The sequence below is a fragment of the Giraffa tippelskirchi genome, chromosome 7 (genome assembly GCF_054371585.1).
Source record: "Giraffa tippelskirchi isolate mGirTip1 chromosome 7, T2T-mGirTip1v1.2.pri, whole genome shotgun sequence".
In the NCBI taxonomy this organism is placed as follows: domain Eukaryota; kingdom Metazoa; phylum Chordata; class Mammalia; order Artiodactyla; family Giraffidae; genus Giraffa; species Giraffa tippelskirchi.
The window spans coordinates 21,429,715-21,457,251 of NC_137281.1; the positions used below are offsets into that span (position 1 = coordinate 21,429,715).

Sequence of the window (27,537 nt, forward strand, 5' to 3'; positions counted from 1 at the left end):
AGGAACTGCACCCCTGGCAGAGAACTTAAGGTGAGAAGAGGTTCACACACTCAGAAAAGCCCATTCGTGGTAGGGATATCAGCTGGGGCAAAAAGGAACCTTTAAGGGATCAGAGGAGAATGCAGCAACCGGTCTATGGAAGCCAAGACAAAGTAAGAACTGCAGGCATGGTCCATGTTACAGCCCTGTACACCCTAGCCTGAGTCATGTATCTTCTCGTGCAGCCATGGGCAGGGTGCAGGGAAGTGGGGTTTGGAGAGCAGACCCAAAGAGGGGAGAGCTGTTGGTTGTGAAGAGAGGGCCTGAAGGACAGGAGTAAGGAGCTCCACAACCAGGAAAGTTTTTGGGAGAAATACAGGCTGCTACAGAAGCAAGGTGCCATTGATGAGTGGCATGCAAAGGGCACTGAGTCCAAGACGTTGATCACCAGAAGATTCCTGGCCCAAGGAAATATTAATTCGTGTGAGCTCCCCCAGATATCTCCATCACCCAGCTCCATCCAACTGTCTGTAGGTTCCAGTGCTGGACACTTTATGCCAAACCACCAGCATGACAGGAACACAGTCCCCTTGATCAACACACAGACTGCCTGAAGTCGTACTAAGCTCCCGTGCATGTGTGCCAAGTCACTTCAGTCGTGTTCAATTCTTTCCAACCCCATAGGCCTCAGCCGTCCAGGCTCCTCTGTCCATGAGATTCCCCAGGCAAGAATACTGGAATGGGTTGCCATTTCCTTCTCTGGGGTACTAAGCTCACAGACAGCCCAAAACACACCACCTGATGTAGCCCTGCCTGTCCAAGAGACAAGACTCAATTCCACCCACCAAAGCACAGGCACCACTACCTCCCACCAGGAAGTCGACACAGGCCCCTGGATCAACCTCACCCACCAAGGGGCAGACACCAGAAGCAAGAGGAATTACAACCCTGCAGCCTGCGAATGAGAGACCACAAACACAGTAAGTTCAGTTTAGTTGCTCAGTCGTGTCCGACTCTTTGCGACCCCATGGACTGTAGCCTACCAGGCTCCTCCATCCATGGGATTTTCCAGGCAAGAGTACCAGAGTGGGTTGCCATTTCCTTCTCCAGAGGATCTTCCCAACCCAGGATTGAACCCGGGTCTCCCGCATTGTAGGCAGACGCTTTACCATCTGAGCCACCAGGGGAGTGCTAACACAGTAAGTTAGACAAAATCAGACAACACAGAAACATGCCGCAGACAAAGGAGCAAGGCAAAAATCCCCAGGACCAAATACATCAAGAGGAAACAGGCAACCTACTTGAAAAAGAATTCAGAGTAATGTTACAGTAAAGATGATCCAAGATCTTAGAAACAGAATGGACTCACAGATAGAGAAGATACAAGAAATATTCAACAAGGACCTAGAAGAACTAAAGAACAAACAGTGATGAGCAACACAATAACTAAAATGAAATAATACACTAGAAGGAATCAACAGCAGAATAACTGAGGCAGAAGGATGGATAAGTGAGCTGGAAAACAGAATGTTGGAAACAGCTGCCAAGGAGCAGAATAAAGACTGAAAAGAAATGAGAACAGTCTCAGAGACCTCTGGGACAACATGAAGGGCACCAACATTTGTGTATAGGGGTTCCAGAAGAAGAAGAGAAACAGAAAGGATCTGAAAAAATTTTTTAAGAGATTATAGTTGAAAACTTCCCTAATATGAGAAAGGAAACAGTCACCCAAGTCCAGGAAGGTCAGAGAGTCCCATAAAGGATTAGCCTAAGAAGAAACACATCAAGACACATTTAATCAAACTAATAAAAACTAAATTCAAGAAAATATTAAAACCAGCAAGGGAAAAGCAACAAGTAACATACAAAGAAATTTCCATAAGGTTATCAGCTGATTTTTCAACATGAACTCTGCAGGCCAGAAGTGAGTGGCAAAATATATTTAAAGTGATGAAAGGGGAAAACCTGCAGATTACCCTACCCAGCAAGGATGTTATTCACATTCAACAGAGAAATCAAAAGCTTTGAGGAGGAGCAAAAGCTACGAAAATTCATCACCACCAAAACAGCTTTACAACAAATGCTGAAGGACTTTCTCTAGGTGGGAAACACAAGAGAAGAAAAAGACATACAGAAACAAACCCAGAACAATTAAGAAAATGTCAAAAGGAACATATAAATCAATACTTACCTTTTAAATATAAGTGGATTAAATGCTCCAACCAAAAGACACAGACTGGCTGAATGGATACAAAAACAAGATCCATATACACGCTGTCTACAAGAGACCTACTTTAAACCCAGGGACCCATACAGACTGCAAGTGAGGGGATGGAAAAAGATATTCCATGCAAAAGGAAATCAAAAGAAAGCTGAAGTAGCAATACTCATATCAAACAAAATGACTTTAAAAAAAGACAATTACAAGAAATAAGAAAGGACACTACATAATGACCAAGGGATTAATCCAACAAGACAGTATCACAGTTGTAAATATTTATGCACTCAGTACAGGAGCACCTCAATACACAGGGCAAATGCTAACTGCCATAGAACAGGAAATCAACAGTAACACAATAATAGTGGGGGACTTTAACAGTCCACCTTACATCAAAGGATAGATCATCCAGACAAAAAAATGAATAAGGAAACACAAGTCTTAAATAACACACTAGACCAGGTAAGACTTAATTGATAATTTACAGGACATTCCAGCCAAAAACAGCAGAATACACGTTCTTTTTAAGTGCATAGAGAACATTCTCCAGCATCTTAGGTCACAAATCAAGCCTTAGTAAATCTCAAAAAATTAAAATCATCAAAGTGAAAGTCACTCAGTTGTGTCCAACTCTTTGCAACCCCATGGACTATAGAGTCCGTGGAATTCTCCAGGCCAGAATACTGGAGTGAGTAGCCTTTCCTTTCTCCAGGGGACCTTCCCAACCCAGGGATCGAACCCAGGTCTCCGACACTGCAGACGGATTCTTTATTGTCTGAACCACCAGGGAAGCCCAAGAATACTGAAGTGGGTAGCCTAACCTTTCTCCAGCGGATCTTCCCAACCCAGGAATCGAATCAGGGTCTCCTGCATTGTAGGCAGAATTTTTACCAACGAGGTATTACAACTTAAGCCTCAGTAAATCTCAGAAAATTAAAATCATATCAAGAATCTTTTCTGACCACAACGCTATAAGATTAGAAATCAATTACAGGAAGAAAAATGGAAAAACACAAATACATAGAGGCTCAACAACATGCTACTAAATAACCAATGGACCACTGAAAATATCAAAAAGAAATTTAAAAATACCTAGAAACAAATAGATTAGTCCAGAGAGGCTCCTAAGTAGATTCCATTTTTTCCACCAAATACTTTACTGCCATTGGTAAAAACTGATTTAGTTAAACAAAAAGAGGTGGCGGGGGGGGGGGGGTGGCGGAGGGAATGATCCAAGTTCCCTCTTGTCCCTGTATCTTCGGATAGAGAATTAACAGTAAATAAAATCTCCGAGGAAAAAAGAAAAGGAAACCATCTAGGATAGATATTTGAATAAACTGCATCAATCCACTCTGGAAAAAGACATAAACCTGCCTGCTGCTGCTGCTAAGTCGCTTCAGTTGTGTCCGACTCTGTGCGACCCCATAGACGGCAGCCCACCAGGCTCTCTCGTCCCTGGGATTCTCCAAGAAAGAACACTAGAGTGGTTATAAACCTGCCTACTGGTGTTCAAACCAACAAAGAACCAACAAAGGCCCAGAAAGTATTTAGCAATTAAAAGATACAACATCCTAGCTTTCATTAAAATTATAGGTTTTCATCATAGCTTTTGTTGGAAAAAAAAAAATCCTATTCAATGCACTCACTTTTAGGTAAAATAAAAGATGAAATTCTGTGCTTTTAAAACATTTAGTGGTACATTCACCTATATAAAGTGTTAATATGTATACATGGGGTTGGCCACTCCAATACACATAAACATAACACTGTTCTATAATTATTAATAACTGCATAAAAATCTCCTACCAATCCCCTAATGTTGAATTTTTAGCTTTTTTCATTATTATAAACAAATCTGGAGGAAACGTTTCTGTGCATGTCTTTTTGCTAGATTCTTAAAAATAAAATAAACAGAAGTTTTCACCAAAAAAATTTTTTTGAAAATGTCAGCATTGATGCCATTAATGAGAACAATATTCAAATACTTGATCCTATCCATTGTTACAATCAAGGAAAACAGAGAGAGGGAACCAAGGTAAAATGTGTTATGTTCCTCGCTTGAATTAAAAAGCAAAAAATTTATGAGCAACATTTAAACCATCTTTACCTAGCCAGGTAAAACCTTGATCTTCCCAACCCAGGAATCCAACCCAGGTCTCCCACATTGCAGGCAGATTCTTTACCAGCTGAGTCAAAAGGGAAGCCCAGGAATACAGGAGTGGGTAGCCTATCCCTTCTCCAGCAGATCTTCCTGACCCATGAATTGAATTGAGACCTCCTGCATTGCAGGCAGATTCTTTACCAACTAAGCTATCAGGAAAGCCTCTTTACCTAGCAGCCATTGTTAATCAAGATTCCCAGAGAAAAGAATAGCCTGAACCAAAGGTATCCATTGAATATAAACAGTTCATTTCTCCCCTCTGCAATTAGAGCCTACTAGCTAGCTACCAAAACTGGGGGAGGTCATTCAAATCATTTTCTTCATATTTTATTCTCTCACAGAGTCCTTGTAGGGAAAAGCAAGTCCTAAAGCACATTTAATTAGACTGACATAAAGTAATACTAACTGCTATACTACTATGTCTTTTTTCCCCCTTTCTCCTTCAAACAGTGTCCCAACACTTCCTACTCGAGTTCACTGTACTCCTACAGCTGCTAGGTTGGTTTTAAAGCCTCCAGTCCCTCACAAAAATTTGACTTATTTATTAACTATTTACTAGATAAAGTTTTCCTACACTGAACTGTAATTAAAGGATAGCTAACTAACCAGTGTATTTCGTGGTCTGATGGGTCTCTCCTGTCCACTGAAGCAGACTGGTTAAAATATTTGTTGCTATTTACTCAGAGGCTTTATCATGAACTGAGAATGATCTTACATACCCATGACAGACAAGCACATGCTTGTTTTACATGCCAAAATAACATTTACATCACTCAGTCGTGTCTGACTATTTGCAACCCCATGGACTGTAGCCTGCCAGGCTCCTCCGTCCATAGGATTTTCCAGGCAAGAATACTGGAGTGGGTTGTCATTTCCTTCTCCAGGGGATCTTTCCCACCCAGAGATCAAACCCTGACCTCTCGCATTACAGGCAGACTCTTAACTGTCTGAGTCACCAGGAAGGTGCAAATAACATTAACACTGCACAGAAAAGTAATTTGGTAACATACTCAACTTTCTACTGAAACTGCTATTCGGGTTCCTACAGGACTGGAACTCAGAAGGGAGGTTTCAAATGCAACTGGGTACCAGACCAGAAAGCTGTTCAGAGCACTCCAAACCATATCCTTTGTATTTCAGCCACACTAACAGAATAAAACCAAGGACTTCTCTTTTCAACACACCAAATGGGAGAAAACATATCAAGTCAGCAGTATGCAAACATCATCCTATGAAGGAGGAGAGAGTTAATTCCTCAGCAGAAAGAAGGGCAATGGGAAAACTCTTTTTCCAGGGTCTGTTTCACATTTTCTAAAATAAAAAATGTAAAATTTTTGCCAGAAATTGGTTTCATGAAGGACTGTCTTTTCTTTTTTCTTCTCTTGGGGTGGGGGGAGGGGGGAACACTGTCTTACAATTTAAACGCAGTCAGTGAACCTGAATTTTTAAACCCCCAATTTGAAAAAAGCCAAGTTTAAAATCCACCCGTTGTATATGGTATTAGAGGAAAAACGGCTCTCAGAAAGGGAAATCCAACGCACGAAATAATTTAGAACAAACAGAACACAATAGGATAGGTTCCCACAATTTATCCTAGCAGGTTGTTTCCAAGTAAACCAGGATTTTTCGGTTCTATGAAAAGTCCCTCATCCAGCTAAAGATTTGTTTACCCATGTAAGTAGTCATTTTTATACAGAAATGCTCAATAGAAAAGTTAGGGATTCCCAGTGTCTACAGCTTGTGAACAGCTTCCTAACCTTTATAACCATAATACTCTCAATAAGATCACAAGACATATTAAGTAAATTAAACGTTGCCTTTCAAAGTAAGAATCTCAAACTTTCGGAGATGGTAAGAAACAAATGATAAGGAATCCAGAGGGGGTGAAAGTCTCAAGATTAAAATAACACTGTATTTCTTAAATTGGTATACTTCGTATGCAATCCCATTAGGAAATACAAAACTTTCTTTCCTCTTTATTGGTAGATTAAAACTCACTTATTTATATAATTGAAGTTAAAATTTAACAAAACACCATTCAATTTTGACAAATACGAAACTAAACCTAGAAATGCACAAGAAGCGTTATCACAACAGAATATACATTTTAGCAACGATTAGATAAATGGCTTAAAAAATAAGGTGAACTCTTCCATTTTCAGCGTGTCCTCCACCAAGAATATTCCCACGCATCGCTGTACGCATTAAGATTTAAAACCCACTTTCATACAGAAGTTAAACAGATTATTACATCTCTTTTCCCCCAACCCTCCCCTCCCTTCGAAGGTCGAGGGGTCCCAGACAAAAGACAACAAAAGCACGTGACAAAAGTTTCTCCTAACACGCTTTCCAGGCCTAGAAGCTACGCTTCTCCCCAGTTCGGGGTCCTGGGGACCTGGGCCCAGACCAAGGGGCTGAGGCCCACTGAGGGCAGCAGGGGGTCGGCCGCGGGTCGGGCCCCAGCCACGGGGAGGGGGAACCGGGCGCCAAGGACGCGCCGGGGAGCGGGCGCCTCCCGAGACCACGGGCGTAAGCGCGGGACGGAGCGCGGCCTGTTACCTTTTCCTGCTCCTCACGGAGCCGCGCCACCTCCGGGGCGCGCAGCGGCGCCGCGGCCGAGGCGTGGGGCCTGGGGTCTGGCGGGGCCTCCATGAAGGGGGTGCCGGGGCCTCAGCGGGGCGAACGAGTCCTAAACAAGTGTTTATGGAAGCGGCGTGGCCGGCGGCTGCCCAGCGCCCGCGTGCTAGCCCTCATGCACTGCGCGCCCCGCGCTGAGGAGGCCGCGCCCGCCTTCTCCGCTACCGCGGCGACCGCTGCTCGCGTCCGGGCTGCCCACGGCCGCATCTCACACGCTCATGCCGCCTGCCGCTGCAGCCGCCGCCGCCGCCGCGGGCTCGGAGCAGCAGGCCGGCCGTTGAAAGCGAGAAGCGCCGATCCGGTAGCTGGGCCGAGCGAGGCGTCCTGTGGCGGCCGCACCTCCTCCGCGCCTCCTCCGTAGGCCCCGCCCCTCGCCCCGCCCCGCGCGGCACGCTGGGAAGCGCACGCAGCCTCCGCCCTTCGTCCCGCCCCCGGTGAGTCACGTGGTGCAGGAGCGGCGCATCGGCGGCTGGCTCCTCCTGAGATTGCGCCGCCTGGAAACTTTCATTCTAGGAAAGATAGACAGACGCTCAGTTCACGGACAGGACCTACCTTGGCCTTGTGTCCCACATATGCACTCAGTCGTTGAGCGCTGCATTTGGCCATAAGAGCTTAATTCGTGTTCTAATACTGCTTTATAAGCATATTTAATTTTAACAAATTCAACCTTTCACTGTACCTGTTTAATAAATTAAAATATGCAATTAAATTTTGCCTGTATATTAATTACTGCGCACATAACCTTTACATATATGAAGGTTCAGTTCAGTCGCTCAGTCGTGTCCGACTCTTTGCGACCCCATGAACCGCAGCACGCCAGGCCTCCCTGTCCATCACCAACTCCCGGAGTCCACCCAAACCCATGTCCATTGAGTCCCGGAGTCCACCCAAACCCATGTCCATTGAGTCGGTGATGCCATCCAACCATCTCATCCTCTGTCGTCCCCTTCTCCTCCTGCCCTCAATCTTTCCCAGCATCAGGGTCTTTTCAAATGAGTCAGCTCTTCGCATCAGGTGGCCAAAGTATTGGAGTTTCATTGTGCTTTAATTAATATATTGCTATGTATGGGCTGTTTAAGAGACTTCAAGGATAACGTTGCCCAAACTTTTCCTCTTATTTCAAACTCCTGTGACCTCTTTCTAGTACAGCCTTTGTACACAGTAGGCACTCAGTTAATGCTTAATGAATGGAGTGGGCCTTGTAATAATCATCTCTGCTCCAGTACTTAACAGAGAACTGCAGTTCTCACCCTGATGTGCCTGCTTGCTAGGTTTCTCTTCCCTTCTGGCCAGCTCCCCAATTCAGGTGCACTCTTTTTACATTTGCTTCAAAGAAAGAAGGAAGGAAAATTTGGGCAGATGGTAAATGTTAATTGCTGTCTTTTCCTCACTACATGTCAAACATCCAATTCCTCTGAAACTGGCCGTCTCAGACTGCTCTAACACCACCATCATCTGTGTATCCTCAGCTACTTCAGTAGCCTTTGCTCTGGTCTCCCAGTTCTCACTTTCACCCTTTCTAATGGATGTTGGCAGCTGCCCACCCTGAAAGTGAAAGTCGCTCAGTTGTGTCCGACTCTTTGAGACCCCATGGACTATACAGCACGTGGAATTCTCCAGGATACTCGAGTGGGTAGCCTTTCTCTTCTCTAGGAGATCATCCCGACCCAAGGATCGAACTCAGGTCTCCCTCTCCCACATTGCAGGCGGATTCTTTACCAGCTGAGCCACCAGGGAAGCCCAAGAATACTGGAGTGGGTAGCCTATCCCTTCTCCAGCAGATCCTCCCAACCCAGGAATGGAACCGGGGTATCCTGCATTGCAGGCAGATTCTTTACAAACTGAGCTATTAGGGAAGCCCCATCCTATCTCCCTTCATTCAGGTATTCAAACCTAGCCTGTTTAGCTCCTGTGCCTGTGGGAAGCTGACCCACCCCCAGCTCCAGTAGAAGGGTAAATACATTTATCTTCTAAGTATTTGGTTCTATATGCTGTCTACAAGTGACTCACTTTAGAATGAAAAACACAGAAGAGTTGAAAGTAAAATGGAAATTCGGAGACGCTAAGAAAAGCCAGAGGCGTGCATGCCACAAGCATAAACATGTGCAGAATCAGCAAGAAGGCATCCAACTGCAAGCCAAGGAGAGAGGCCTCAGAGTTAGCCAACCCCCTTCACACCTTGATGTTGGAATACCATCCTCTGTAACTGTGAGAAAATAAATTTCTGCTGTGTAAATCATCAGTCTATGGTATTTTGTTGTGTTAGCCCTAGCAAACTAATATATCAATAACCTAACTGTACTTTAAGGAACTAGAAAGAGAAAAACAAGATCCAAAGCTAGCAGAAGAAAGAAATAACAAAGAGACAAACAGAAAATAGAAAAACAACAGAGAATACCAGTGAAACCAAAATCGGCTCTTGGAAAGATTAATAAAACTGACAACCCAAATTAAGAAAAAGAGAGAAGACTCCTACTAAAATCAGAAATAAAAATGGGACAAAATTACAGTTTTACATAAAGAAACAAAGAACATGAGAACACTATGAACAACTGTAGAAACCAGATGAAAGGGACAAATTCTTAGAAAAAACAAAAACTAACAAAACTGACTCAAGAAGAAATAGAAAACAATGAAAGCCAATTAACAGCTAAGGAGAATAAATCAATAATCAAAGTCTTCCCAACAAAGAAAAATCCAGATGGCTTCAAAGGTGAATTTTAAACATTTAAAGAAGAATTAGCACCAATTCTTCTCAAACACTTCTAAAAAAGTAAGAACGAGGGAATACCTTTGAGGTCAGCAAGACCAAGACACTGAAACAAAAAAAAACTACAGACCAATGTCCCTTGTTACTATAAATGCAAAATCTCTCAATAAATACTAGCACACTGAATCCTGAATTTATGGCCATAATGAAAGGATTATACACCAGGATCATGTGGAATTTATCCCAAGAACACAAAGGTAGTTCACCATATGAAAATCAATCAAAACAATATACCACATTAATAGAATGAAAGGGGAAAAAACTACATGATAATCTCAGTTGATGCAGAAAAAATCATCTGACAAAAATCCAACATCCTTATAAAAACACTCAAGGAACTAGGAAGAGAAAGAAACCTCCTCAACCTTATAAAGGCCATATATGAAAAGCCTATGCCTAACATACCCAAGGGGGAAAGACTGAAAGTTTTTCCTCTGGGGTCTGGAACAAGGTAAGTATGTCTGCTTTTATCACTTTTATTCAACATAGTACTGGAAGTTCTAGTCAAAGAAATTAGACAAGATAAGGAAATAAAACAATGCCAAATTGAGAGAGATATAAAATTATATCTATTGCTAGATGATATGATCTTATATGTAGAAAATTGTAAAGAATCCAGAAGAAAAAAAGCATGTTAAAGTAATAAAAAAAAGTTGCAGGACACAGAATCAACAGACAAAAATTAGTTAAATTTATATATACTAGCAGTGAACAATCTGAAAAGGAAATTAAGGAAACAATTCCATTTACACTAGCATAAAAAAGAATAAAATACTTACTGATGAGTATAAGGAATTCTGAACTAAAAACTATAAAACATTATTGAAAGAAATTAAATGAAACGCAGATAAATGGAAAAACTCTATGTTCATGGGTTGTAAGACTGAAGTTAAATTGAGATGCTATAGTTAAGATGAGAACTATTGTGAACTGAATGTCTCCCAAAATTTATATGTTGAAGCCCTGACCTTCAATGTACTGTATTTGGAGACAGGTCCTTTATGGAAGTATTTAAGGTTAAATGAGATCACAAGGGTGAGGTCCTGATTCAATAGGATCAGTGTCTTTCGAAAAAGAGAGAGCTCACTCTTTTCATACACATACATTGAGGACAAGCCACGTGGGATATAGTGAGAAGGCAGCCATCTTCAAGACAAAAGGAGAGTTCTCACTGAAAACTGAGTTTGCTGTCACCTTGATAAAGGACTTCTACTCTCCTGAACCTAGACAATAAATTTCTTTAGTATTTTGCTATAGCAACCCAAGCAGATAAATACAAAAATTCTCCTTGAAATAACTGACAGATTCAAAGCAATCCTTATGAAATCCCAATGACATTCTTTGCAGAAGTACAAAAGTTCAGCCTAGTTCATATGGAATTGCAAAGACTCTCAATAGCCAAAACAATCTTGCAAAAGATAAAGTTAGGGAAAATCGCATACTTCCTGATTTGAAAACTTACTAAAAAGCTGTTGTTGTTCAGTCACTCAGTTGTGTCCTATTCCTTGTGACCCCATGGACTGCAACACGCCTGGCTTCCCTGTCCTTCATTATCTCCCATGGTTTAGTCAAACTCATGTCCATTGAATCGGTGATGCTATTCAACCATCTCATCCTCTGTCACCCTCTTCTCCTCCTGCCTTCAATCTCTCCCAACATCAGAATCTTTTCTGATGAGTTGGCTCTTGGCATCAGGTGGCCAAAGTATTGGAGCTTCAGCTTCAGCATCAGTTCTCTAATGAATATTCAGGATTGATATCCTTTAGGATTGACTGGTTTGATCTCCTTGCAGTTCAAGGGACTCTCAAGAGTCTTCTCCAACACCACAGTTCGAAAGCATCAATTCTCCAGTGCTCAGTCTACTTTATAGTCCAGCTCTCACATCCATACATGACTATGGGAAAAACCAGAGCTTTGACTATATGGACCTTTGTTGGCAAAGTAATGTCTCTGCTTTTTAATATGCTGTCTAGGTTTGTCATAACTTTTCTTCCAAGGTGCAAGCATCTTTTAATTTCGTGGCTGAAGTCCCCATCTGCAGTGATTTTGGAGCCCAAGAAAATAAAGTCTCTCAGTATTTCCATTGTTTCCCCATCTGTTTGCCATGAAGTGATGGGACTAGATGCCATGATCTTAATTTTTTAAATGTGGAGTTTTAAGCCAGGTTTTTCACTTTCCTCTTTCACCCTCATCAAGAGGCTCTGTAGTTCATCTTTGCTTTCTGCCATAATGGTAGTGTCATTTGCATATCTGAGGTTATTGATATTTCTCCTAGCAATCTTAACTCCAGCTTCTGCTTCATCCAGTCCAGAATTTTGCATGATGTACTCCCCATGTAAGTTAAGTAAGCAAGGTGACAATATACAGCCTTGACATACTCCTTTCCCAATTTGGAACCAGCCCATTGTTTCATTTCTGGTTCTAACTGTTGCTTCTTGACCTGCATAGTTTTCTCAGGAGACAGGTAAGGTGGTCTGCTATTCCAATCTCTTGAAGAATTTTCCACAGTTTGTTATGATCCATACAGCCAAAGGCTTTAGCATAGTCAGTGAAGCAGATGTAGATGTTTTTTTGGAACTCCCTTGCTTTTTCTGTGGTCCTATAGATGTTGGCAATTTGATCTCTATTTCCTCTGCCTTTTCTAAATCCAACTTGTACAACCAGAAATTGTTGGTTCACATACTACTGAAGCCTAGCTTGAAGGATTTTGAGCATTACCTTGCTAGCATGTGAGATGAGTGCAATTGTGTGGTAGTTTGAACATTCTTTGACATTGCCCTGCTTTAGGATTGGAATGAAAACTGACCTTTTCCAGTCCTGTAGCTAAAAAGCTGCTGTAATCAAAACACCATGTGATTAGCAATGTAAACACATAGACCAATGTAATTAAATAAAAAATCTCAAAAATAAACTCTTCCATATATGGTAAAATGATTTTTGACAAAGCTTCCAAAATCGTTCAGTGAGGAAAGGACAGTGTCTTCAACAAGTTATCATGGGACAACTGGATCCCATATGCCAAAGAATGAAGCTGGACCCTTAACTTATACCATACACAAAAATTAATTCAAAAAGAGTTTAAGACTTAAACATAAGACCTAAAACTACAAAATTCTTAGAAGAGATCATTGGGGCAAATCTTAATGATCTTGGAATTGGTAGTTTCTTAAATATTACATCAAAACTATAGGCAATAAAAGAAAATATAGGTAAATTTGACTTCATCAAAATTAAAAACTTTTATGCATCAAAGGATACTATCAAGAGAGTAAAAAGACAACAAAGGGAAGAAATATTTATAAATCACGCCTTAAAGGATAACAACAAAACCAGTTTGAAAATGAGCACAGAACTTGAATAAACATTTCTCCAAAGAAGTACAAATGGCCAATAAGCATTGAAAAAGTTGCTTAATGACCCTAATCATTAGAGAAAAGCAAATCAAAACCACAATGAAATATAACCTCATAGCCACTATTATAAAAAAATATTATATTATTATAAAAAAAGAAGGGAAGGAAGGTAAGAAAGAAGAAAGGAAGGGAAAATAAGTGTTGGCAATGATGTAGAGTAATTGGAGCCCTCTTTTATTGATGGTAGGAATTTAAAATGTTACAGTTTCTGTGGAAAAGTATAGTAGTACCACAAAAAGTTAAGCATAAAATTACCATATGACTCAGCAATTCTACTCCCAGATATATGTGCCCCAAAGAATTGAAAACAGAGACTCCAACAAACCCTTGTACAATTCTGTTCATAGTAGCATTACTCACAGTAGCCAAAAGATAAAAATATTCATAATTCCATTAGTGATGAATGAATAAATAAAATGTGGTGTATATATATATATGGTATATGTGTATATATGTATATGAATGCTACTCAGCCTTAAGGAAGAAGTTCTGATACATGTTACAACATTAATGAACCTTTAAAGTATTGTAAAATGAATATAAAATTATGAAAACTGAAATATGAAATTATAGACAAGTGAAATATGCCAGACCCGATAGTTCAAATAGTGTATTATTTCCCTTATATGAAATGTCTAAAATAAAATAGGTAAACTAATAGAGATAGAAAGTAGATTGGAGGTTACTAAGGGCTGGAGGGGAAGGAGAGATAGGGGTTATTGCTTAATGGCTATAGAGTTTCTGTTTAGAGTAACGAAAAAGTTCTGAAACTGTCAGTGACACAACATTGGTTAAATAGTTACACAATAATATGAATGTACGTAATGCCACTGGACAATAAAGATGGCTAAACTGGTAAATGTAAGTTATGTACATTTTACTATGAAAGAGAGAAAGAGAAAGAAGAAAGGAAGAAAAGAAGAGGAAGAAATGCTCAAGGGGTTTGTCACCTCATGTAATTGGAAAAAAAAGTTTAGTGATGGCTTCAGGTAAGACTAGATCTAGAAATTCAATATATAGCACATGAATATGTCTTTCTCCTTCTCTTATTTTTACTTTCTTCTGGATTACCTTTATTCTGAAGTAGTTTCTTTGCACATGTGGCAAGAAAACCATAAAGAACTTCCAATATTCTAATTCATTCATCATTGCATTTATTTTGCAATCTCAGTGGAAAGAAGCTACCTCTTTCTTCCCAGATCAACTAGCTTAGATCAGCTAGAGCCTAGCTTCCTAGATCAGCTTCCTAGATCAGTTAGAGCCTCAAAGGAAGGGATGGGTCAACTCCATTCCAAACGTTATAACTACAGGTAGGAGAAGATGTTTCCCCAAAGAAAATTTTAAAAAGTAGAAGAGGACACTATGCAGGTAAAACCTCAAACGCCTACAACAATCTCTGGGCTTTCAACAAGAGATGCTGGCTCCAAGGAATGTGGATTTTCCTTGTCTTTTAAAGTTTCTTATTTTTTTAACCAACTCTTTTCCCTGATTCGGAAGTTAGCCAACTATAAATCAATTAAGTAACACCAGAAGAGGAAAAATGAGAGCCCAAAATGACCCAGTTAGTGGATGATCAAATGCCTGTGTCCATTAGGATGTATTAGGTTGCAAAATCATTATAAAACTGAACACAAACTGACTTAAGACAATTTATTGGCCCTATAACTGACAAATTCAGGAGTGAGTCTGCCTTCAGGTGTAGCTTCACTACACAATTGGGCTTGCTTTCCCTTCTCTGAGCTCTGCCTTCTGCTGTGTTTACATCATTCTCAGATCTCTGGAGCGCCAGACTCCCAACCTCTAGTTTCAAATGGGTAATCCTGCCTGCTCTGAATGAGAAAGAGAACTACCAGTCCCCCAGTTTTCCCAGCAAAGGCTCAGGGCATCCCATTGGCTCTGAGTGTGTCACATGCCCAGTCCTGAGCCAATAATGTGGCTAGAGGAGAGTGTGAACTGGAGCAGCACCACCCAATCCTGTGGAGCTCAGGCGCTGCTACCAAAAGAAGAGGAAGGGACGCTGGGTCGTCAAAATCAAGGGACTGTCTAGGATTCTTCACGTACTCACAGGAGCTTGGTAAAGACAGATAGTCATGTCATTTAGTTGGCAAGTTGGGATTTTCAGCTTGGAGCTAAGGGCTAGAGATCCCCCGACCTCTGGCCACCTCACTCTGTGAGATTTCTCTGAGCCTTTCCAACTCTGAATGGAATCAGCCTGAGGGTACAGAAAAGCCAGGAAGTAATGAGGGAGATTTGTGGTCCAATCCAGTTCTGTCACTTACCAGCTGAGTGACCAGGCAGAGTGGGCCTGTCAGTGAAGGTCTGTCATACCCACAGCCCCTTCTCCAAGAGTCTGCTTCTCTCATTTCTTCTGAGTGACCCCACACCCAAGCCAGAACTGGTCCTCTGAGAAGCAAATGCCAAGAGCAAGTTAACATGTAAGAAATTTATTTGGAGAAACACCTATGAGGGAGAACAGGGTGGGTAGGAGCAGAAGAGGCTGCAAAAGCTTTGGTTCTACAGCTTAGGTCTGACTCCAAGTGAAGGAAAGATGGAAAGCAATTCATATGGAAGCATCTAAAGATACAATGCAGTTTTAAGAAAGTTCAACAAGGCCACTGAAGAGTCCTCAAGCCAAGTCGTCCCCTCAAAGGAGTCCCACGTCTTCCATTAATGGATCTGACTTAGTATCCTTGCCATACCTGGTTATAAGCTGGGAAGCATGGCCTTGGCAATAGGTTTCAGAGCCTAACACCTGAAGCCTTTGGTCAGTTACACCCCTGCAATCAAAAATGTGTCACAGTCCACCTGGACTAGTCTGCCACCCAGGACTAAGGAGTGGATGTCTCGACTGGCTGGGCTGCTTTGATCACTCTGTCAAAATGTCCCTGAGGCACCTAGATCAATGAAACAACAGAGAACATCAACAACAACAACAAAAATCAAATGATTTTTTACAAAGACAACGTAATGGAGGAAGAAGTCTTTCAACAATGGTGCTAGAAAAATTGGAGGTCCATTTACAAAAAAAAAAAAAACAATGTCTACATGTATTTCTTAAATTGAAGAAAGAATGGGAAACTACTAGGCCATTCGGATATGACCTTAAACAAAACCCTTACATTTATACAGTAGAGGTGACAAATAGATTTAAGGGATTAGATCTGATAGAGTGCCTGAAGTACTATAGATGGAGGTTTGTGTCACTGTACAGGAGCTGGTGATCAAAACCATCCCCTAGAAAAAGAAATGCAAAAAGGCAAAACGGTTGTCTGAGGAGGCCTTACAAATAGCTGAGAAAAGAAGAGAAGCATAAGGCAAAGGAGAAAAGGAAAGATATACCCATTTGAATGCAAAGTTCCAAACAATAGCAAGGAGAGATAAGAAAGCCTTCCTCAGTGATCAATGCAAGAAATAGAGGAAAACAATAAAATGGGAAAGACTAAAGATTTCTACAAGAAAATTAGAGATACCAAGGGAACGTTTGATGCAAAGATGGGCACAATAACGGACAGAAACGGTATGGACCTAACAAAAGGAGAAGATATTAAGAAGAAGTGACAAGAATACACAGAAGAACTATACAAAAGAGATCTTCATGACCCAGATAGCCACAATGGTGTGATTACTCACCTAGAGCCAGACATCCTGGAATTCAAAGTCAAGTGGGCCTTAGGAAGCACCACTATGAACAAAGCTAGCAGAGGTGATGGAATTTCAGCTGATCTATTTCAAATTCTAAAAGATGATGCTGTGAAAGAGCTGCACTCAATATGCCAGCAAATTTGGAAAACTCAGCAGTGGCCATAGGACTGGAAAAGATGACTTTTCATTCCAATCCCAAAGAAAGGCAATGCCAAAGAATGTTCAAACTACCACACAATTGCAAACATTTCACACACTAGCAAAGTAATGCTCAGAATTCTCCAAGCCAGGCTTCAACAGTACGTTCTCCAAGCTAGGCTTCAACAGTACGTGAACCGTGAACTTCCAGATGTTCAAGCTGAATTTAGAAAAGGCAGAGGAACCAGAGATCAAATTGCCAACATCTGTTGGATCATAGAAAACACAAGAGAATTCCAGAAAAACTTCTGCTTCATTGCTTATGCTAAAGCCTTTGACTGTGTGGAACACAACAAACTGGAAAATTCTTCAAGAGATGGGAAGAGCAGATCACCTGACCTGCCTCCTGAGAAATCTGTGTGCAGGTCAAGAAACAACAGAAACGGATACAGAACAACAGATTGGTTCCAAATTGGAAAAGGAGTACGTCAAGGCTGTTCATTGTCACCCTGCTTATTTAACTTATAAGCAGAGTACATCATGCAAAATGCTGGACTGGATGAAGCAGGAGCTGGAATCAAGATTGCTGGGAGAAATATCAATAACCTCAGATGCACAGATGATACCACCCTTATGGCAGAAAGTGACGAGGAACTAAAGAACCTCTTGATGAAAGTGAAAGAGGATGGTAAAAATGTTGGCTTAAAACTCAACATTCAGAAAACTAAGATCATGGCATCCGGTCCCATCTGCTACTGCTAAGTCATTTCAGTCATGTCCGACTCTGTGCAACCCCATAGATGGCAGCCCACCAGGCTCTGCTGTCCCTGGGATTCTCCAGGCAAGAATACCAGTCCCATCACTTCATGGCAAATAGATGGGGGAACGATGGAAACACTGAGAGGCTTTATTTTGGGGGGCTCCAAAATCACTGCAGAACGGTAATTGCAGTCATGAAATTAAAACACACTTGCACCTTTGAAGAAAAGCTGTGACAAACCTAGACAGTGTATTAAAAAGCAAAGACATTACTTTGCTGACAAATTTCCCTCTAGTCAAAGCTGTGGTTTTTCCAGTAGTCAGGTATGGCTGTGGCAGTTCAACCATAAAGAAGGCTGAGTGCCAAAGAATCGATGCTTTTGAACTGTGGTGTTGGAGAAGACTCTTGAGAGTCCCTTGGACTGCAAGGAGATCCAACCAGTCAATCCTAAAGGAAATCAGTCATGAATATTCATTGGAAGGACTGATGCTGAAGCTGAAGCTCTAAAACTTTGGCCACCTGATGCAAAGACCTGAGTCACTGGAAAAGACCCTGATGTTGGGAGAGATTGAAGGCAGGCGGAGAAGGGGACGACAGAGGATGAGATGGTTGGATGGCATCACCAACTTGATGGACATGAGTTTGAGCAAGCTCTGGGAGATGATGAAGAACAGGGAAGCCTGGCGTGTTGCAGTCCAAGGGGTCACCCACAAAGAGTCGGACATGACTGAGTGACTGAGCAACAACAACAACAGGTATTTCACATCCTACAGAAAAATCAACTTAAAATAGACCACAGACTGAAACGTAAAATTAGTTCAGTTCAGTTGTTCAGTCATGTCCGACTCTGTGAGCCCATGGACTGCAGCTCGCCAGGCTTCCCTGTCCATCACCAACTCCTGGAGCTTGTTCAAATGAGTCGGTGATGCCATCCAACCATCTCATCCTCTGTCATCCCCTTCTCCTCCTGTCTTCAATCTTTCCCAGAATCAGGGTCTTTTGCAAGGGGTCAATTCTTTGCATCAGGTGGCCAAAATATTGGAGCTTCAGCTTCAGCATCACTCCTTCCAATGAATATTCAGGACTGATTTCCTTTAGGATGGACTGGTTTGATCTCCTTGCAATCCAAGGGACTCTCAAGAGTCTTATCCAACACCACAGTTCAAAAGCATCAATTCTTCGGTGCTCAGCTTTCTTTATAGTCCAACTCTCACATCCATACACAACTACTGGAAAAACCATAGCTTTGACTAGATGGACATTTATCAGCAAAGTAATGTCTCTGCTTTTTAATACACTGTCTAGGTTGGTCACAGCTTTTCTTCCAAGGAGAAAGCATCTTTTAATTTCATGGCTGCAGTCAGCATCTGCAGTGATTTTGGAGCCCCCAAAAATAAAGTCTCTCAGTGTTTCCATTGTTTCCCCATCTATTTGCTATGAAGGGATGGGACCGGATGCCATGATCTTAGTTTTTTGAATGTTGAGTTTTAAGTCAACTTTTTCACTTGCCTTTCACTTTCATCAAGAGGTTCTTTAGTTCCTCTTCACTTTCTGCCATAAGGGTGGTGTCATCTGTGTAGCTGCTGCTGCTGCTGCTAAGTCACGTCAGTCGTGTCCGACTCTGTGCGACCCCATAGACGGCAGCCCACCAGGCTCCCCCGTCCCTGGGATTCTCCAGGCAAGAACACTGGAGTGGGTTGCCATTTCCTTCTCCAATGCATAAAAGTGAAAAGTGAAAGTGAAGTCACTCAGTCATGTCCGACTCTTCGCAACCCCATGGACTGCAGCCTACCAGGCTCCTCCATCCATGGGATTTTCCAGGCAAGAGTACTGGAGTGGGGTGCCATTGCCTTCTCCACTGCATAGCTGAGGTTATTGATATTTCTCCTTGCAATCTTAATTCCATCATCTAGAATCAAAATTCTGTGCTTCATCCAGCCCAACATTTCACATGATGTACTCTGCATAGAAGTTAAATAAGCAGGGTGACAATATATATCTTCGACATACTCCTTTCCCAATTTGGAACCAGTCCACTGTTCCATGTTTGGTTCTAACTGTTGCTTCTTGACCTGCATACAGATTTCTCAGGAGGCAGGTAAAATGGTCTGGTATTCTCATCTCTTGAAGAATTTTCCAGTTTGTTGTGATCCACACAGTCAAAGGCTTTGGCATAGTCAATAGAGCAGAAGTAGATGTTTTTCTGGAACTCTCTTGCTTTTTCTATGATCCAGCAGATGTTGACAATTTGAAATGTAAAATAGAAAACTATAAAACTTCTAGAAGGAAACATAAGAGAAAATCTTCATGACCTTGCATTTGGCAGAATAGATAAATTGAAAACATTTGCTCTGCAAAATATATTGCTAAAAGAATGTGAAAAATAATCCACAGACTGGGAGAAAATATTTTCAAGTCACATACCTGATAAAGGACTTGTATGCAGAAAAAGAAAGAACTCAAAGTTTAACAGAGAATACAGACAACCCAGTTTTAAAAAAGTCAAAAGATCTGAATAGACACTTCATCAAAGAAGATACATAGATGTCAAAGAAGCATGTAAAAAATGTTCAACATCATTTATCATAGATAAATGCAAATTAAAATAACAATGAGATACTATTACACATCTACTAGAGCTGCTGCAATCCAGTAAACAGACAATGCCAATTTCTGACTAGGATATGGAGCAACAGGAACTCTCTTCCATTACATGGGAATATAAAATGGTAACAGCCAGTTTGGAAGACAGTTTGGTGATTTTGCACAAGGTTAAACTTAGACTTACCGTGTGTGTGTGTGTGTGTGTGTGTGTGTGTGTGTGTGTGTGTGTGTGTGTGTTAATCTCTCAGTGGTGTCTGACTCTGCGACCCCATGGACTGTAGCCTGCTAGGCTCCTCTGTCCATGGAATTCTCCAGGAAGGAATATTGGAGTGGGTAGCCATTCCCATTTTTAGGGAATCTTCCCAGCCCAGAGATTGAACCGGGGCTCTTGTGTTGCAGGCAGATTCTTTACCATCTGAGCCACTAGGGAAGCCCCTCTATCCAGCAATTGCTCTCCCAGGCATTACCCAACTGATCTAAACGTTTATGTCATCACAAAAACCTCCATGCTAATATTTATTGCAACAAAGCAGTAAATATTTGGATGGGTTTAGTTAACATAATATTGTGCAAATTAAGAGCTGCCTGTTTTGGATTTATTACTTCCTGTCTTGGAGCTTCATTTTTCTCCAACAAGGGGAGTGATCTGGAGGTTTCTGAGTGCTTTTTACCCTGGCACTGGGGTGTCTATAGATGTCCCTCCTCTGTTGAGGCCTAACTATACCTTAATCTGGCTTTACACTGAGGGTTGCCAGATTTAGCAAATAAAAACATGGAAACATGGTTAAATTTGAATTTCAGATAAACAACATATAATTTTTTGTATGTCTATATAATAATTGGAGCATCTCATGCATGCATGTAATATTTGGATCATACTTAAAAATCCTCATTGTTTATCTGAAATTCAAATTACCTTGTCCTCCTTATTTTATCTGTCAACCTTATTCACACTCCTACCCCTGGGACCTTCCCTGCTCCCCTTGCATATCCATTCTCCTTCGTTGCTTTAAAAATAAACATCTCATGCATCAAGGACTAAACCACTGATTTTAAAGTTCCTGTTGCTTAAATGGATCACTTTTGTCTCCCAGGAACTGAAGATGGAAACCAGTGACAAGGACAAAAGGAGTTGTATAAGGGGAAGAGGGGGAATGAGGGGCAATTCATGGAATTAACCCAGCTCAAGCCTCAGGGTTGGTTTACAGTAGTGGTTCTCAACCTTGACTGCACGTTGGGGCTCAGAAGAATATTAATGCTTGGATCTAGCCTGGATGTTGGGAATTTTTTAATCTCTTCTGGAAAGTCTTCTTAATAGCGAAGGGTGCTGTTTTCTTGCTGCCAACAAACCATCCAAACTTTATGGCACAAATCATAGTTCTGGAGGTTGACAGGGAGTCCCCAGAATCTCATGCAATTGTAGTCATCTTGAAAACCTCTTCATGGACAATTCTGGACTTGAGGTTAGCTGTTGCCTGAGACCTCAGAAGAGTGGTCAGCCAGAACATGTATATGTGAGCTCTTCTCTCGCCTATACTTCCTTACAGCATGGTGGCTGGGTACCAAGGGAGAGCCAGCTGGAAGCAGTACCACCTTTTCTAATCTAGCCTCAGTAGTCACATAGCATCACTTCACCCACATTTTATTCATCACAAGCAAGTCAATAAAGCCAGCCCATATTCAAGAGGTGGGGGAATTAGAGTTTATTTTTTGATGGGATAAATGTCAAAGAATTTGTGGTCATAAGGTAAAATCACCCAATGTAACATTTGAAAAAGAAGTCTCTGAAATTCATTTCCTTTTCTACACTCCCCCAGCCCAAACTCCTGTCCCTACTCACCCAGAAAAGTCCTGTGGCCTTGAGAAGGCCAGTGTCTCTCCGCTGTCCATTTCCACCCTAGTCTGCCCTCCATACTGCAACTGGAGTCTTGAAGTCTTGAAGTCAGCATCTTTCATGGCTTCTTACTGCTCAGAGCAGAATCCAAGGCCTCAGCAGGCCTGCAAAAATGTATACAGAACACCCTTTTTGTCTCTTGCCTACTTCATGTCCAGCTCCAAGGCAGAGCCCATGCTCTCCTGAGCTATGCCTCTAATGATTCCCAGGCTGACAAGCCTGCCTTCCTGCTGCAGGAACAACCCACCTCACCCCACCCCAGCTTCTGCCTCTTGCTTCTCCTTCAGGACTTTCTTCAGACCCCACCTCCAGGAAGCCTTTTCTGAGCATCCTAAGTACCCTGTACTTCCTTTTACTACATGCATGTCCTTCCACAAATTTTCTCTTAACTTTGTACTGAAGTGTAACACGCATACAGAAATGTGCACAGATCCTGTGCCAAGCTAGATGAATTTTCACCAAGTGAGCGCACCTGAATAACTAGCTTCCAAAGCAGGAAACAGAACATTCTCGGACCCACTGAAGCCTTCCAAGGCCTTTTCTGTTCACTGTCCCCCACCTTGCTCCCTCCTCACTCAGCCCCCATAACTCCAACCCCTACTTCTACCCTTTAGATTAGTGTTACCTGTTTTCACACTTCATACAAATGGACTCACACTGTATATGCTCTCAGCTCACAAGGTATTTTAATCAGAGTATGTGATTAAAATCACAGTATTTTAATCACTAAACAATTTGCAGGCCCAGTGGAAAATGAAAGTTCAGGATCCCTTGTTCAAAATTGTTGAGAATTTCAAGATGGTGACAACAGAGCATAAATCAAGTGTGAGGCCCTTCTGAACTCCTGTGTGACTGCCTCTGTTGCATGCCTGTACAGCCAACCTATACAATCACCTGTCTGCTTGTGTGTCTCCTCCTTGGGAGCAGGGTGGTATCGGCTTCCGTTCACTGAATATGAAGGAGACAAAGTCCCTTCAGACTGGTTCCCAGGTAACTCATGGGAACCTGACATAGGCCCTGAGGCTTGAAGGGAGGGTAACCATTCTAAGCATCACACCCATTTTACAAATGCAGAGTCCAGACTAAAGATGCCACATGATGAAGCCAAGCCCCACAGTAGGTGAGCGCTGGGGCTGAGCCTCATGCTCAAGCCCTCTGGCTCCAAAGCCCCTTTCTTGCCATTAAAGCCACACCAAGCTCTGGGCTCAGGAGGAAGCGGGTACTGCCCACAGGTACATACAGTTCAAGTGGAAACAAAAACAGGACTTATACACATGAAGAACTATTTACCAAAACATTTATTCTGTAAGTATGCCTTGTAGCTACAAGAATGGGAGGTGGCCTCTCTCTCTCTCTGAGCAAGAGGACTCCATTGGAGGGGGCTTGGGTGAGGCCAGGAAGCTGAGGACAGATTGTGTAGGAACTCTGAAGACTGAGGAAGGGGACCACAGCCTGGCTTCAAGCACCCTGCATTCTCAGTGCCTGCATTGCTCTGCACAGTCTGCCAAACTCCAAACCCTGGTGAAAGCAGGACTATGGTAAAGCCCATATGCTGAACGCTAACAGAGAAAAAGCTATAGCAGAGGCAAGCCTCAACTCACCACTGTGCCAGCTGCCACTCTCCTGAGCATGACGTCCTTGGAAGTAAGGCCATGCTAACAACAGTGGTGATCTCCAGAGAGCCTGGAAAAGAGCCGGAGGGTCAGCTGGAAGGAATTTGGAAAGAACATCTACCTGTGACACAAACAGAGATCTAGAACCTGCAGGCACAAGGATTCCAATCCTCTGTGTGGCGGGGGCGCAACACCAGGTCTCAGAGGGCACAGTTGGGATAGAATACACACCTAACTTCTCCCTGCTTTGGCTCCAGTCCCAGCTCACAGGACTGTCTGCTGAGAAGTAGATGATGAGGATCCTCCGAGTTTGTGAAGGAGAGCCGTCTCTTGCTCCCTGAACAGAGCAAAAATTGCCCTATCTTCTCCCTCTCCCCAGTGCTGGCAGGCTACTATTACTGGCCCAACCAGGGTACAATTCCCAGGTGGTGCAGTGGTAAAGAATCCACCTGCCAATGCAGGGATTCAAGAGATGCAGTTTCAATCCCTGTGTCAGGAAGAACCCTGGGATAGAAAATGGCAACCTGCTTCAGCATTTTTGCCTGGAAAATTCCATAGAGAGAGGAGTCTGGTGAGCTCCAGTCCATGGGATCGCAAAGAGTCCGGCATGATTGAGTAACTGAGTATACATACAGACACACACACACAACCAGGGTACACATTTGTGAAAATTTGGAAATGCTTGATTCCACTCACATAAGCACTTCCTGTTCTAGGTCTGGGTAGAACACAGCCACAGAACAGGGATGGGAGCCAGGTGCTTCTCATCCACGTGTCAGTTAGCTATTGCTGTGTAACACACCACCCCAAAGCTTGAGGGCTCCAAAGAGTAAGAAGGTCTCTTCTTCCTGAGTTCGTGTGTGAGCTGCGGATCTGCTTTAGGCTGTGCTTGGCTGGAGCGCCTCAGCTGAGTCAGCTCTGTTCCACTTGTGTCTGTCTCACATCTTCCTCCTTGGACCTGCCAACTTTGCCCTTGTCTCAAGAGAAAGCAGCAACACACAACACACAGGGTCTCTTGAGGCTTAGGCCGGCACACCATCACATTAGCCTCATGCTGTTGGCCCCCAGAGATATCATGACCTGCCCGGAGGCAGAATGAGAAGACACTACAGTTACTTGGCAAAGAGTGTGGATATGGAGAGAGGCAGCAAACAAGGCTATGAGTGCAACTGCTGCCTGAGCATGACTGGATCCAGAGGGCAGAGACTCAGAAGCCACCTTGATTTAAAGGGGCTGCAAGGGCAAGAGAACACCGAGTTGGCTGGCTGAAAGTAACCTGAAGCAAGCAGGGGCATGCACTGAGGAGCTGGGAGGAGAGCTGTGCCGGGCGAGTCCCAGGCAGGGGATAGAGATGAGACAGGCAAGAGGCCACCAAATTGGCTGGCTGAAAGTGGCCTGAAGCAAGCTGGGACTGAGTCTGGACCCAATCACCTTTTCCTTGTGCTCAGAAAGGGCTTGAGACAAGTGCCCAGGCCCATAAAGGACCCCTCCAGGTCAGACCTGTCCCATAAGTCCAGAGCAATTTTAGATGTTATCTGTTTTTATTTAAAACCGTGTTTTCAGAGCCTTATTCATTTATATTCCAATTTTATCGTTTTTGCCATATGTGCTTGCCACTTGTACTAATATTTACTTGATATTTCTATTTAAATCAACTCATTTTTAATGTAAAGGCTTAATTTAGCAACAATATCCATGAAATCATGAACCTATATGTTAGTTATATTTTTATCTAATACCACAGTAAAATAAACATGTAACCTCTAGGATAAAAAAAAAGTATTCATATTGTAGAATAAAGAAAATAAGTCATAGACTAATTTTTATAGATATCAAAAACAGTCAAAACTAATGAGATCCTTATATATCCAGGGTAAATTTCAGAAAAGTCATCTTCATGAGAGACACGTAATTCAGGAGTGGACACCTGGGGTGGGGGTAGGGATGGAAATGGGGTGAGGACACAGGAGCTTCTAGAACAGCAGTGTATTTTCTCATAAGCATATATTAGAAGTGGTGTTTTTAGATATTCTATGTTTGAAAAGAAAGAGAAAAAGAAAAAAAAGGAAGGAAACATTATTGTTGAAATATTAGTTATTAAGCAAAACAAAACCAAAAACTTCCTACCAGTGACACAGCCAAAACAGTCTCTCTTGCTGTGCTTTGAAAAGCTTTATGTGAAGGTCAGACTTGCCTGTGCAGACGCTTTTCCAGGTGCAGAGTGACTTTCGCAGAAGCACTGTGTTTTCTACACTGAGACTCCCTGTGCTGGGCAGGGTGAAGAGCAGGAAAGAGGCACAACGCAGAGCTGGCCTGAGACAGTAAGAAGCAGGAGTGACATGGAAGATGCAGCATCAAGGCACCAGGTCAAAGCTGTGGGCAGCCCCTGGGAACCATATCACCTGCTGGGTTACCAAAAGAGACCATTTATTGCCCAGATCTATCTCCTGTGTCTGGAGGGATTGAAGATCCCTGGGCCTCAAGTAGGTGTTGACATCCCACAGGAAAGCACCTGCAGTTGGCAACACCCTGATTCCTAGGCCAGGTATATTTCTTTCTGGGGCTCTGCTTCCTCTGACTGGGCCTGTCATGGTCAGTACTATACTTGATAGAGCTGCAATTGGGCTCTTGTCACAAAAACCCCAGGCTCTCATTAGCGTTCTGTCAACTCGGTCAGCTCCTCCTAGAAACTAACTCCATAGTAGACAGAGGGTCTAAGAATGAGCCACAGCCACAGATGTTAGTGTCTGACGGCCTTTAGTTCTGGTGGGACTTGGGAGGTTCTTGGAGCTCCCAGGGTTGCTGAGAAGAAAGCTTGGCCCAAAGGGTGCTTTATTTTCCAGAGAAATGAGGCTCTACAAATATGCCAGGATTTGGGAGGCATGTGTGTGATTGTGTACATGTTTCATCTGAAATGTTTTACCCAAAGCAACTGAGGCTTATTTAAGGCTCTGACAGTCAGAAGGCACATACTGATGCCAGTGTTTACTAAAGAATGACTATGTGAGTGGAAGCTTGTATTACCTTCAACCCCAAAGGTACCCATCTTCTACTCTAAGACCAGATCACTCTAAGTGATGCCTTGGGCTCTATTTCTTACTAGCTTGGGACCTTGGGAAAGTTTCTAAACCTTTTCTGAGCCTCAGTTTTCCAATATGGAAAATGGGGTGATAGTCATTGTACTCACCTTATATAGCTATTGCGAGGATTAAATGAGATGATGCATGCAAAGAACTTAGGACAGTCCTTGGCATCGCAGAATCTTTCATGATTCAGTATGTGGATGGTGCTGCTCAAACTGCTGCTGCTGCTATTGATGATAATGAAGTTAATATTGATGAATATGTAAGTTGTTTCTAGTTCTTTGCTTCATTCATCTCTGTTTTTCTATTGAGCAGCATTCTCAAATATTTTAGCCTCAGATCCTTTGCATGCTTAAAAATTATTGACAAGGGTTTCCTGTTCAAAATGGCGGAGTAGAAGGACATGTGCCCATCTCCTCCCATGAAAGCACCAAAATTGCAACTAGCTGTTGAACAACTATCGACAGGAGGATACTGGAATCCACCAAAAAAAGATACCCCACATCCAAAGACAAAGAAGAAGCTGCAGTGAGATGATAGGAAGGGCATAATCACGATAAAAATCAAATCCCATACCTGCCAGGTGGGTGACCCACAGACTGGAGAACAATAATACCAAAGAAGT

At 42.4% G+C, this 27,537-nt stretch overlaps 1 protein-coding gene across 13 annotated transcripts in view; it reads right to left on the minus strand.

The window, feature by feature from the left end:
- Nucleotides 1-23,901, minus strand: part of URI1 (URI1 prefoldin like chaperone) — an 80,308-nt gene extending 56,407 nt beyond the window's left edge. For 10 of the 13 annotated variants that reach the window (XM_081512461.1, XM_081512454.1, XM_081512451.1 and 7 more), the window contains exon 1: nucleotides 6,918-7,361. Coding sequence is in view for 2 of the 13 variants with exons in the window: in XM_081512451.1 (XP_081368577.1) it covers nucleotides 6,918-7,010 (93 nt within the window). In the remaining 11 variants the exon portion in view is untranslated. Of the gene's footprint in view, nucleotides 1-6,917; nucleotides 7,362-22,162; nucleotides 22,321-23,817 lie in introns of those variants that run through there. The other 3 variants (XM_081512459.1, XM_081512453.1, XM_081512463.1) reach the window with 1 other exon arrangement.
- Nucleotides 23,902-27,537: the final 3,636 nt, after the last annotated feature.